The 14564-nt window shown below is 39.0% G+C and overlaps 1 protein-coding gene across 5 annotated transcripts in view; it reads right to left on the reverse strand.

The window, feature by feature from the left end:
• Positions 1–14564, reverse strand: part of emid1 (EMI domain containing 1) — a gene marked incomplete at its 3' end in the record, with an annotated part of 67327 nt that overhangs the window by 2325 nt on the left and 50438 nt on the right. For 3 of the 5 annotated variants that reach the window (XM_079605774.1, XM_079605776.1, XM_079605775.1), the window contains 8 exons: positions 13113–13211; positions 10044–10139; positions 5419–5508; positions 4246–4298; positions 4105–4167; positions 3977–4021; positions 3799–3843; positions 904–988 (listed from right to left, as the gene is read on the reverse strand). In XM_079605774.1, coding sequence (XP_079461900.1) covers positions 904–988; positions 3799–3843; positions 3977–4021; positions 4105–4167; positions 4246–4298; positions 5419–5508; positions 10044–10139; positions 13113–13211 — 576 coding nt within the window. Of the gene's footprint in view, positions 1–600; positions 692–903; positions 989–3798; positions 3844–3976; positions 4022–4104; positions 4168–4245; positions 4299–5418; positions 5509–10043; positions 10140–13112; positions 13212–14564 lie in introns of all 5 variants that reach the window. The other 2 variants (XM_079605773.1, XM_079605777.1) reach the window with 1 other exon arrangement.

Genomic DNA, 14564 nt, shown 5'->3' on the forward strand with positions numbered 1-14564 from the left:
AAACATACTTTGATCATAGCAGAGCAGTGACAGTGAACAACAATCTTTGTCAAGCAATCCTTCATTTAACAAATAAGAAGTTGTTTGGCTCCTAAATACTTAAATTTAAACCAATTTCAACCTAGTCATTTTTGACTCTGGAGCCCTGTGGTATTACTGTGTTGGGTAATGATGGGTCTCCAATCACAGGAAGAAGTGGCTAAAGTGGTTAAAAATCTTTACTAGTAATTCAAAGGATGTTGGTTCAAACTTCAAGGGTGGTTCATGAACTGATGTTTTACTGCGGTTCCCATTATCACATTGCATGCTTGAGTGAGGCACTGAATCCGGGCTGTTGCACGGGTCTGTCTCCATAGTAAATGTACCGTAAGTCACTATGGATTGGAAAGCATCTACTAAATGCCTAGCGGTTGTGTGGCATTATACAGAAAAGCAACTTAATGAGAGGTCTAGTAACTGGGAAATACTGCTGGAGTCTGGCCCTGGATGGAGTCTTTTTTTTGGGATTCATACAATCCTTCCTGTGAGCTGATCTTCTAACTGGCCAGGAGATGGCAGTAGATTGACTTGCTTAGACGAGGGGAGGCGGGCGGGCATTACCTGGCCAGATGATCGCCTCCAGCAGCTGCACCCTGCGAGCCAGCAGCTCTAAGTCAGCCTGCAAGTCTTGGAACTTCTTCAAATTAAAGTCCTATCAAAGATCAAAAGTTTTGAAAGCATGGTGGGGGTTTGCTTTGGGCTCATGGATGGCAGGTGGAGTACTTGCCCCCTGTCCTCCACCACACTTTGCTCCTCGCTCACTTTCCAAAGGTGTTGTGGGGTAAAAGATGCACTGAAATCCCTGACCCCTTGTCCTAAGTCCTTTTAAAACAGACCTAAACCTACTTCTGGCCTTCTACTCACCATGGATACCGATCATAGTCTCGAGGATTAAAACCCTCTCGGCTAAGATCTTCAGGGCCTCGCGGATTTGGTGTATCCCATCCCCCTGTGGAGATAGATACAGCCGTCAAGGTATTGGGCACAAGCCAAACAAAAGCGCTCGCCAAGATGCAAAGTCATTCTGTTAATCAATTACATTAATCTCAATCCATTACCGTAGTTAGCGGGTTAAGTTCTCAGCTCCATTCACTACGAAACTCCAGTTAACTACATCAGATTTAGCTATGCCTGTCTGATTTCATTCATTTCTTCTGTGGCCATGCCATAAGTCTCGACAAAAGGCATGCAGGGGTTTTTTTCAGGCCAGGCCAAAGGCTCCTTAGAGCAAATCAAGACCAAATGTTCAATCGTTTTAGATTTGAACATGCATTTAACATTCCCAGTACACTCAGACTATGTTACAGAAAAAAACCAAGAGGTGAGCAGCTTTGTTCAAACTAAAGAAATATTGGAGTCATCTGGACCATTTTTGTACTTGGTTGACTATACGCACACTTCTTTAGTCTTTAGTCTGCTCACCTCAAGGTAAAAGATGCTCTTACACCAAAGCCACTATCATTAGCTCACACTGAAGACATGTCTATCAAATTGTAATTAAGGTTGGGTATCAATACAGATTTTCCAATTTAGTTCAAATGTGATTCACAAGCTTTTTCCTTTACCTATTCAGGAAATTCTAATTTTTATGATAGTGTAAATTATACAGGCCAGTGTTTCAGACTGATTCAAAATGGTGATACTATTAATTTAAAGAACTAGCTCATTTGAGTCATTTGTTTCAGGAATATGTTTGCAATTCATTAAAAAGTAGAGTCTGTAGATTCCTTTTGTGAATCAGGCCACACTAGCCACGTGGTACATTTTTTGATTCTCTAAAAATAATGGGTTTACTGGGTTTATTTGTTCAAAGAGTCATGTGTTTGTTAATCGGACTACACTGAAAGAGTTTTTCATGCAGCCTGAGAGGTCAACAATAGAAATATGTTTCTTTTTATTGCCTCATATACTGTGAACAACTCACATTAACAACTCAACTTAACAACTAAAATATTAATCGGAAAATCTATATCCCCAGCCCTACTTGGAATCAAAATACGTGAATATCAAACAAAATGTTGTGCTATTTTACAAAATAATCTGCAGACATACTTAGTTATGTGGCTTTGGTAGGCATTTCTTGAACAGTGTAAAGAACTGGTCACATAAGGTACATTCTACACCACAGTCCCAAGCTCAAGCACACGTTAGAAAAACAGTGTTATTGATGAAGTCAGGAAAGAGTTATGTATGTAAGGCTTATGTAAAAGTTAGTGCCTGTGAGAGCAGGAGGTAGTTCATCTAGCCAAACAAAATAGCAAACAATATATAATATCATTTCTTGTAAAAATACCATATTCATTAAGAGATGCAAGTATGGCTATGGTCCAGAATCTTTCCCTATGGTATTATATGAGTGCTAGGCCTCAAAATGATAAATGTGAAGAGATTAATCTTCAAATAGTTGTATGGTCTTTGTACATTATGTATACATCTCTAAGGAGTCTACATACAGCATCAACAGAATTTAATCGAATTATCTGTCTTATGATTAATAACACACAAATGGCCCGCATCTGGGATCGGCAGGCCATGCGGAAAACCATACGTCAAAATGTGAACTAAGAGGCTTTTTTTAAGAACTAAGAACTTTTTTTTTTTTACTATTAATCGTTCAATGCTGCTAAACTCAAAATGGAATGGTTAGATGTAAGTTGAGTAGGCAAAAAGGAAGATCACAAGCAGCACAATGAGATGGGAACATGCAGCAATGCACTGTGGGGTAATGAACGATAGCTGTATCGATCTACACGTCCATCCACACACCAAATCCCTGCAAAATGCTAAAATGGAGCATATACACAACACACATGTTTCTACCTGAGTGATCAATTTGCAATAGTGTACACACAAAGGTTATGTCAATAATACAATGTTTTCTCTTTGTCACGACAGCACGACAAAGCAAAGATTGAACTTCTCTGTGTGTTGGGTATATGCCAGAGCTGGTAGCTAAGAGACTGGTGGCTGTGAAAGGCAGCCATGGAGACAGTAACGGAAAGAGTCAGCTTTAGAGGACAGGGGAAACACTCAAGACAGCCCCAACCACCAACCAATCAAAATCAACAACATTAACAACATCATTGCACATTCTGAAGAGATTATGCCCTTGTATGCTAATCTGAGACAAGATCAGAAACCCCTGAACCCCCTTTAGACAGTAAGAAGCCAAAAAACTTGTCTCAAATCAGTCATAAAGGGCAACCTCTTGTTCAAAAACACATGGAAACAATATCAGTGCACACAAAACCGAGACATATAATGTGCTAACAGTGAGTACTGTAAGTAAGCAATGAACAGCATTTGTGGAGCAAATCCCTTCAGTGGAGTTTTCATTCATTCATTTGTAATTTTGCTTATATTTCTGATCATTTTCCATAAATTTTGGTTGAGAAAGTCAATCTGCCCTAATTTTTCATGATGAAAATTACACTGATGGATTTAATGTGATTGCTGATGTTAAAACACAGATGAACGGCAGGATGAGCAATGAAAAACCTACAACCAGGAACGACAAAAACGTCACGGCAAATGTCAAAATCTCTTACGTTCAAATCGCTCTAGAACATTGAGCAGGCATAAGGAAAGAGATTATTTCCGCATTAAAATCAGTGCATTTAAACAGCTCTTAAGTGCATGACTGACATATTCCCTGCATTCATGAACTCGGAGACCGATCATTTATCTCCTTCCTGTAAAGGTTGAGCATAAGTGGGAGTGAGTGTGTGTCAAACAGGACTCCTGATGGGCTTGTCTTACCGGAAGACCTTTCTCCCCTGGCTCTCCTTTAAGGCCTTGCTCTCCCTAGAAAAAAAAAAGCGTGAATAATGATCTAAATTTCAGCCTGTTTCACACACAGTTACTGTACGACTTCAGAAGACTTGTTACAAGTTGAATGGACTACTCTTATAGTGCTGTCTTTATAGTGGCATCTTACCGGCTCTCCTTTAAACCCTCTCTCTCCTGGATATCCAAGAGGTCCCTGTGGAGTTACATTAAGAGTAAGAAATGCACAGAATATACAGGAAGTGTTGCATTGTGGGAGGTTTAAGCTTGTGCACTCACTCTTTCGCCTCGTTCGCCCTTTGGACCCACCGGGCCTTGCAAACCAGGAGCTCCCAACTTTCCCTGATTACATGAGAAAAAGATGACACATTAGTACACACACTCAGGTTAAGGTTATTTCCTTATCAGCCATAAACTTACAGTTTGTCCGATAGGGCCTGGTGGTCCAGAGGGTCCTATTGGTCCAGGAGGACCTACAAAAGACAGATTTAACATATCTCCATAAAACCCTTCGTGGTCTAATTTTATTCTAATTTGTCCAAGGCATTTTCCCGATTGCCAGGTATATTCGGTGACCGTTGATAGCCGGCTGCTTTCAAAAGCTCCAGTGTGTATCTGTGTAATGCTGCGTTCACACCAAACGCGAATAGAGCTTCTGGCGCGAGTGATTTCAATGTTAAGTCATTGTAAAGACGCGTTTACACTCCTCTGGAGGTCCTGCTGCGCGAATGAGGCGTTTAGCGCGGCGCGATAGACACGAATTTGACGCTCTATTCGTAAACGTGTTTGGTGTGAACGCAGCACAAGCGTTCTGTGAAGAGCATCAAAGGTTTCTATTTACAATGTGGTTTTGAAGTGTTAGTCATTGGGACAATCACAGACATAGTTGTTGAGCGCGTAAATGCAATGACCAATCAGAGGTGTTTAAGTTAGTCAGAATCTGGATTTTTCACTTGATCTCTTTATAAACAATGTTTACATCATAACATTGTTTACATAACTGTTCTAATCATAACCTGCAGAATGGTTGATTGCTTCTATACCTGCTGAGTTGCCACAAAAAATAGTCATATTTATGTAAAAGATGTGCATGTATGTTCTCGTGAATCAGATGGTTACGTGCACTAAAGCTAGAGTAGAGTAAAATTCATAGTTTTGAATCATATTGAAACAATATGTAATTTAAGACAGGCCACAAATAATAAGGAAACTTTTGAGTCTAGTGACATTTTTGTTGTCTGATGGTTTCAATATCCTGTTTGCAGTGTGTGGAAAAGTAAAATTTGTCAAGAATTAATGGCTGCAGTTTTACAAAAGTGAAAAAACAATGAGTTGGAAAATCTCATGATGGTAAACTGGGATACAAACACAAATTCCTCCTGCACAATTAAGTTAAGGTTGATACAAAATGTGTATTATAAAATTCGTCTGAAATTACATTCTCATAATCACATATCACATATCATAAATCATCTGATTGTTTTCAAATCAGGCTTTCAAAAGCTTAGTTTAAACTTAGTAATCATCCATGGAATAAATGTCCAATAGTGAAAAATACTTTGAACAAGAAATAAATAATAAAGAACCACTGACCGGTGGGTCCAGGTGGACCTGGTGGTCCATGTGGAGGGGTCACTCGGAGGTCGGGAAAGTTGTTATGTAGGAGACTATCTTTTTTCAGGCCTGTAACAATATATATGTAAAAAATATCTCAGTCAGAGGACAGCGATCTGATGAAGAGTGTCATTAAGGCTACTTGCCTGTAGATGGCGATGTTTAAACAAGAATAAACAGGGATTTCATTTGTAGCAGGTTGTAAAATATTGGTGCACCATAAATTGAAAAATTGGTTTTGACATTTTGATGTGCTGGCTTTTTATTTTCTGCCATGAAAAGTGAATTAAATCACAAAAAAATGACATAAAATTACATTTTATTTTTTATCATAGCCTAATTGTTTTCTGTCTCTTTCTCTTGTGTGGGCTTTATTTTCCCCTTCATTAATTACCCCTCTGCCTACAACCCTGACATTTAGAGCAGATATTTTATACATTTATAAAATAAAGCAATAAAAAATGCTATTGGCGTTTGTACATGCTCATTATGCATTACTGGCACTTTTTAAAATATTAATACTTTTCTCTGTTTTTATTTTCTTGTCACTGCTTTTGTTGTGTGCATTGCTGCTTTTGGAATATTGTGTGCATGAAAATCATGCAAATGAAGATAAATTTGGCTAGTGTACTCGCAGTAGACAAGAGTAAATGTTTTGTGTTGAAATTGCAAAGGCAGATTCTCATCTCTCTCTCTCTCTCTGTCTGTCTGTCTGTCTGTCTGTCTGTCTGTCTGTCTGTCTGTCTGTCTGTCTGTGTCCCGCAGCAGGTGAGTTTTCGGCTGTATTCTGTGTGGCTGCAGGGCATCCCTGAGCCCAGACCCAGACAGGAAACTCCAATAAAGACAGTGTTTTTCTATGGAAGCCCCTTGCAGACCCTTTAATTGTCCTGATTACTTTGAAGGTGGAATCATGGGAATAACAGCCTTAACTGAGTTATAAAGTTCTAAGGCCCCTGAATTTAAAATTCTCAAACTTTATGAGGTCTGGGCAGGCCTATGTCTCCGTCAACAGAGAGCAGATATAAAACTGAGCCGAGGTGAAGAGTCAGTCCGCTACACGGGCCAGTCCTCTTCGAGAGTGACGAAACACACACTAAAATATTATTGCTTCTTTCTAAAACACTCCCTCGTACTTAGAGTTTAACTGAGTGTAAGTCTAAAGACAGCACACATACACACACTTCTCCTGCTCTACCCTGCTGTTTTGGCCGCGCACATCTGGAAGTGGTTGAGTGACATCAGCAGCAGACAGACAGGTCTGTTTCCCAGCATGTGACTGTTGAGTCTAGCCTGCATTACCTCCTGAAACCTGCCATTTTAATCAACGGTGGGGAAGGAAAAGAGGGGCAATGAGAGAAGAGATGCCCATAAGTTAGACTAATTCCTCAATCCATTCCTCTTTCGATTCATCCTTCTTTTGGACTCATTTGAAGCTTCACATTCACTCTGTTGTCGCACAATCAGGAAGTATCAGAGTAAAAACGAGATGAATTTGACTTGACTGTTCAATGACTGGCTACTAATGGGGTTTAGATTGCAGAACTGGCCTGCGCTCACAACTGAACCTGCTCCACATTTACAGCAACTGACTACAGCATCTGTGTGTGTGTGTGTGTGTGTGTCCACATACATCCATCTGGATCTGCAATACAGCAATTTCCCTCACAACTCGATTCTGAAGGTGTGAAAAATCTGAAGAGCCGCATGGGAGAGCGCAGCATACGAAGTTCCAGAGAGAGAGAGAGAGAGAGAGAGAGAGAGAGAGAGAGAGAGAGAGAGAGAGAGAGAGAGAGAGAGAGAGAGAGAGAGAGAGAGAGAGAGAGAAAGAGGAGGAGGAGGAGGGGGTCCAAAAAAAGCAAATGCGGGCAACTGTAACAGCTTTCTGGTTGGGTCAGTTGTGGCGTACTGCGGTCAAATATTTGTTTAGAATAATGACCACAAAACTGTATGACTGCCTGTCCAGAGAAATGATTTCCTTCATAGATGTGCTAGTTGTATCCATAGATATTATATAGAGACTAGATGCCCTATTGGCCGCTGGGCACCGAGAAATACGGCCGCCATCTTAAACCGGTCGTACTCCTAGTTTCGTTGCTTAGCAGCAGTTAGATTCCAGAGCACTGTGGAGCATTTTCCTGTTCTAATCGGCGGACCATCGCAAATAGGGCCCGGGATTACTTTTCACAAGTAATTTTTAACATTATTTTGGTTGTATTTTGTGAATAGAATATTACCAGATAATTGAGAAGGAGCAAGGATCTTTGATATTACTGTACTGAAATCGTAGCCAGCTAACGTTAGCTAGGCTATGTTTACTGCATCACTCGACATGGAGAGGTTGGGTAAAGTATTAATTACAAGAGCTTCTCGGTTATCAGATACAAGCATTCAACGGCCCTGTAGTATAAGCATATATAAATATAGGTTATTTGTGTTTGCGCACGTGATATCAGGAAGCAATCTATGTAAGTTAATAACTTTAACTTACCTGTGTAACGTTAACTTTAATACACACATGACGGCGATGCGCAAATCGAGTGTGTGAGTGTGAGAGAGAGAGTAAGTGTATGTATATGTGTGTGTGTGTGTGTGTGTGTCACATCATTATTGTTTCTTCAACTTATTAAAATATCTTACTTTACTGAAACTATCTGTTTCTGCTTCTTTATCATATTTATAGTGTGTGATTTATAAAATACCTTATATCCTACATCACATATTTTGATTTTGGACGTCTGGTCACTTTATATCTGATATCAGAATATTATATTACTGTTAAGCCTACTATGAATATTAAAATATGCCGAACCATGTGTCCTGTATCATAGCTACATGAATGACATTTGCAGAAAAAAACCCCGCGTGAAAATCGGTTCGGTATTCAGTGAGGTATGATTAATTAAATGCACTGACAGCTCATTGCACCTGCCATACAGATGACACTGAGTGGAGCGGGTGACCGGTCTAAGATGGCGGCTCCACGGCTCGACCGCGCTAATAGGCAGTAGCGGTCGATAGGGCGTCTATCTATATGATGTCTATGGTTGTATCCCTCTCATATCACACCATGGTCTGTTTCTTCTAACATAATAAAATAAGCAACCAAATAATTTTTTTTTAAATGCAGCCGTACACTAACATTCAAAAGTTTGTTTTTGTAAGAAGTCTTTTATGCACACAAAGGATGCATTTATCCGATCAAAAATACAGGAAAAAGAGTAATATTGTGAAATATTATTATAATTTTAAATAACTGTTTACTATTTTTAGACATTTTATTTTAGCATATGACACTGAAGATAGAAAAAATTCAGCTTTGCCAAACATTCTGCATCATTCCTCCAGTCTTCAGTGTCACATGATCCTTCATAAATCATTCTAATGTGCTGATCTGCTGCTAAAGAAACATTTCTTATTATTGTCAATGATAAACAGTTGTGCTGCTTAATATTTTTGCGAAAACTGCAATACTTTTTCACGATTCTTTGATGAATCAAAGTTCAAAAGAACAGCATTTATTTGAAATGGAAAAAATAGAAATAGAAATATTTTGTAATATTATAAATGTCTTTACTGTCACTTATGATCAATTTAATCCAGTATTAAAGGTATAGTGGAAGATTTTCTTTTTCCGGGTGGATCATCAAGACTATTGGTCCTCCTAGTTGTCAATCATTCTGGTGATATGTTTACGTAAGGCCGTCATACGTGCTCGTCCCTAGGTAGTTTTTAGCTTTCTGCGCATGCGCACTTTCAGGTGTATATGATATGTGTGGTGAGCTACGGTTTCAGCCATTCATTGAAGCTCGCTGTTCTCACTGGGTTTTTTCAAAATTGTCTGAGGGTCGCAAGAGAAAAAGTGTCTACGAATTGTATGACAAGAAGAGAAAGGCCTCTGAAGAAAGAAACAAGACCAGAGTGTTTTTGGGAGAATATTTCACACGCTGGCGTGCGTTAAAGGCACAGGTTGGGCTTCCCACTGATGCCTCAGTCGCGAAGTTTCTACTCGACAGGTAAAGTTTGGCATGCTTTTTGGAGAAATCCATTTAAAATTACTGCTAGTAAAAGTTAATGTAAGCTATGATTAGCGACGCTAGCCCTGGCACAAGTCACGCACCGCGCAGACACGGTAAACATCAAATTGAGATGTCTTATGACCAAACGGTAAAAGGCATCACGCTGAAATGTTATAAAACCTTGTGTGTTCATTTTTGATAATTTCAATCTGTGACATAGTGGAAAAAGTGCAAATATTCTTTTTGAAAGTAGGCTTGTATGAGCCATGCCGACAGCAACTTGTAAACAGAGCGTGCACAAGGAGAACTAGACTAGGGCGGTTCATTTCTAAAATTCGTGAAAATCTTCCACTATACCTTTAATAAAAAATAATCAGTATTATTTTTATGTATGTTTTAATCGTAATTTTAACGATAGTATACTAGGTGTGGGAAAGTACAATCAGCCAGTCATTATTGCAAATGAAACCCCTAAGGGTGATAAAAGGCCACTTTACTTTACATCAAGGTCCGTCTCAACCTTGTTTTTGGGGTTTTCTTTTGTGATAATGACTGAATGACAGCCCCTTAAATAATTAGCACTCATACCAGCATCTTGTTCAGGTGGTGGGCCAGGGGGCCCGGGAGGGCCGGGTGGCCCAGGGAGGCCCCTCTCTCCTGGGAGGCCTGGTGGTCCCTGTGGACCTGAGGAGAAAGCATAAAAAGAGAAAACTCAAACACACACACACACATTTCAAACCATCTTTCCCCTGAATAGTCAATTATAGGGCACTGTTGTCCCAGATAACAGGAAATAGGAGAACGTATAGAGTGTTTTTGCAAACTATATGATAAAAGAATTCCAAGGAAGTTATGGGATGTTTAGCGTCCTCAAGGGAAGTAGAGGAAGTGAAAGAGCGCAGATTGAGGTAGAATGAGGTATTTAGTTTCGATACATGGCTGTTCTAGAAAACGGGTTAATAAGAGGGGCAGGAGAGCGGTGTGTATTTGTGTGTGACCGTGTGTGTGGGCGGTAATTAACAGGAGGGGTTTCATAATGGCCATGTGCTGGGCTCTAACAGGGAGAGCTGGGAAAACTCAAATAAACACTGCTAAATGCCGGAGCATATTAGCGACTCTGGTGTGTAATAAATTAAAACCTGGCTGGTGACTGCGCTGATTCATACAGCTCTCTTTCTGTGTGTGTTTGTGTGTGTGTGTGTGTGTGTATGTGTGTGTGTGTGCGCGTGTATCTACACAATATCCTTCCAGCTGGTTCCTTATTGCCTGTTAGTTTTGATTAAGCAGGGAAAAATAAAGGAAAGAAAAGCTACATATCACGGCTGGTGTGCGAGAGTATGCGATTGCAGAACAAGTTTTTCATCTGTCTGTCTTTGTTTCTTTCGTTCCTGTCCCGTCTTTTCCTTTCCTCTTTTCTTCTGTCCTGCATACTCACCTCTGACATCCCTGCATCCTTATCGCCCCATTTCTCATCAGTCTCTCATTTAGGTGTTTCAAAGGTGATGCAATGCAAAAAAATAATATTTACTTGTTTAAAGTTATTTGAAAAGCGGTTAGATGAGATAAAGGATACAATTCTTTTAATATGAGTTAACAGTTAACAGGGGCAAATTCACTAAACAATTGTGTCATTTTTGCACATGGTATTGCAGTGCAAAAAACCTGTTTCTTATTATTCACTAACCACACACAATCCATCTTAATCAGGCGCTAAATGTACTGAAATAGCACTGCACCTTAAAGAAATAGTTCACTTAAAAATGAAAATTCTGTCATAATTTACTCACTCACCCTCAAGTTGTTGAAAATAAATACTATGGAAGTCAATGGGGTACATCAACTGTCTGGTAACCGACATTCTTCAAAATATCTTCCTATGTGTTCAGCAGAAGAAAGAAATTTATACAGGTTTGAAAAAACGATGACAGAATTTTCATTTTTAAGTGAACTATTCCTAAGTACTGTCAATCTTTTCTCTGTAAACATTCTATGTAAATCAGGCATGTAAATTGGGCTTATTATTATCTTTGTTGCCTGATTTGCATAATACCTTTAGAGAATGGCTCGATAAAACAATGTAAACAGCCTACAGCCTTAACAGTGGACACAATTCATTCTTAGACAGTGTCACAGCACAGGTCACATGTGGAGTCTGCTGCTTTGTGGAATGCTAATTAAGTGAATAACAGTTCATTGTGTGTGTAAGAGCATCGTGTAAAGAGGATGTCCTGTTTCCCTACAACAGGAATTGTGTTGACCGGTATTCTGCTGAGTCAAGAGTAAAGAGTAAACAATCACAAATACACTCAGAGCAATAGCCAAAATACTATCATCCCTGAATTTGCCATTTCCAGTAGCGTCCTTCACCTACAAAAAAGTAGCACTTTGGGATACGTCATGACTCTTTTGGAATGAATGACAATGAATATTGTAATCGTTCAGTACCATGGTATAAATCAAAGTACCATGTTTCTTTCTGACCAGCACTTTAAAATATAATTTATATGATATATATATATATTATATTTATATGATTATATAATTTAAATTAATATAAATTATAATGATATACAATATGCAGTTAAAGCTTTAACTGGTCAACCTTTTTAGATGAACTAGTTTATTTTAATAGTCCTGTGGAATGGTAACTACATTTCCAAAAGTACAAATAATTAAAAATCCAAGTAAGTCCATGTAGTCTCTCAATTAATAAGAGGTCGTAAACTGCAAATAAAATAATTTTCAAAATGCAATTGAGTTTTAGATGAAGTATCGCAGGATCTCAACTACCATAAAGTATCTCATGTCAGCTACCCATATACCTTGACGTTATTTTCCTCTAGATTTATCCTGCTTTATTTAAACATACCTCTCTTGAGAGAATACAGCAATCAGATACAGTTCATTGTGCATGACATAAGGGCGTAAAGAAAAAGGCAAATCCAAGAAAAACCATGCAATGGCAAACATATGGAAGAAATAAGAAGCAAGTATTGTATACATATCTCATGTTCACTTTAGATTGGATTCACATGGCTGAGGAGCCCCTCCATAGGATCTAGGGTCATTTAAAGCCCCTTCAAGTCAGTCATGGCTGGGTTAAAAGACCCTTCATACCTGTGGCCATGTTTCAAATATTATAACAGTACTAAATTCTGTACTATTTTTGAGTCTTGAGGTAAGCGATACATATGTTAGTTGGTGTGTGTGTGTGTTTAGCCAAACCCTAGCACAGCACTACATGCTGTGAACAAAAAAGGATTTTTTTTTACAATGTGGTCCAAGCACAAATATTTTGGCAAGTGGACTTGGGGCTCAATGCTGACTCATCCATGTCTTCATATAGTGCCTCTTATGGCAGAAAACCCAGCATGATGAGAAACCACATTCTTGCCAGTCATAGGTCAGCAGAACTCCACAAGAAAATTAGGCTGTTATAAATGGGTACAATTATAAAAACGGATGTACAAATACAGCTTTTGGGATTCTTTTGGATGTGCCATTTCTGAGGTATTTAATTGATCTGTACATTGGACAATAACATGAGATGTGTTAATAGGACGTGGCTATTCTACAACGCTTGTCTCGAGTCACAGAGTGATTTCTGTGATCTCAAAATCCTGTGATAGTGTTGTGGGCTAAATTTGTTCAAAGTACCTAGAGGACCAGCTGTTCCTTTAGACCCTGGAGCCCCAGATGGACCTCTGGTACCCGCCTCTCCTTTGGGTCCTGGCAGACCTCGATACCCTTGTTTACCTACAGATACAGAAAACATGTGTAATGTGTAAGGTCTACAGAGGCATCAAAGTGAGAAGATAGCGACCAAATATTTCGGATTATTAGGCCGTTCTCAAACCTGAACCTCTTTTTTCCCAAATAGTTGAGTAGACTTGAGTAGACCCAAATAGTGCAAATTACTATACTTTACTTGCTGAACTTTCATGAAGACCTTCTTAGGGTGTTCGCACTTGTAAATTCGGACATCTTGGTTCTTTTGGTCCGGATCAAATTTTTTAAAAATATATATTTAGTCCTGGTTCACTTAGCATTCAAATTATCATATTTAACACCCAACCTAAAGGTACAAAAACAAAAAAACAGCTTTACAGCTTTGGTGGGATATACGGAACTTACCGAACATCCAAAACAATGCTGTGTTCTGGGCTAAATTAGCTTGTTGTGTGTACATGTGATTGTATTTTTTCAAGCTCAGAACTCGTGAAGAGCTTATATAATGTGTAAAGGAGTAAAAACAGCATCAGGAATTCCTTCGTTGCACACAAACAAAGATTACTGCAAGGAAACAGTGTTTCCTATGCCTGTAATGGGCAACGTAGCTCCTATGACGAGAAAAAAAAAAGTATGCTTGAGCATTCTCTCCTTTTTAGGGTCGTGTCTTGCGACATCATGTCATGTTTTTGGTTCGTTTAGATGTCTTTGGTCTGTGTTGCAATCGTATTTCAGTATAACCACACTAGAGTTTGTTTGGAAGCTCCCCTTTTCAGGGGTCTGGGTCCGCTTGTTTGGTGTGCATCAAGGTTCGGATGGCAGTGTTCACACTTATTCAGACTTGCACTTACAGAGCAATAGCACCAGAGTTTCTTTTAATCGAACTAAACCTGCCAAGTGCAAACACACAACACACCCTTAAAGGGATAGTTCCCCAAAAAAATGCATTCATTCACCGTCATGTCGTTCCAAACAATGTCTTATGTCTTTATTTCTTAACACAAAACAATGTATTTTAACTGTTTATGTTCACAATGAAAGCTAGTGGTGTTCAAAACAACATTAGAGTACACTGACTTTCATTGTATGGACAAAAAACATGAGATGTTTTTTTTATTTATATTATTTATATTTGGTGGGTTCCACAGTAAAAAGAAAGTCAAGTCCTTCAGGTTTGAAACGACAATATAGTGAGTAAATGGTAAAATAATCTTCGTTTTCATTATTCCCCGTCTCTGAGGACTCTGTCTCTTTAAGAAGGTCTCCATCATTTCCTGTTGAATGCATGTTTTGATCATGGTAAACCTTTTAGAATGGTTCTGCCCCGTCCTTACAAACCGAATGAACAAATCAAGGTTGGGCAGCAGACCTCTATTGTGA

The sequence above is a fragment of the Phoxinus phoxinus genome (genome assembly GCF_949152265.1).
Source record: "Phoxinus phoxinus genome assembly, chromosome: 3".
Lineage (NCBI taxonomy): Eukaryota > Metazoa > Chordata > Actinopteri > Cypriniformes > Leuciscidae > Phoxinus > Phoxinus phoxinus.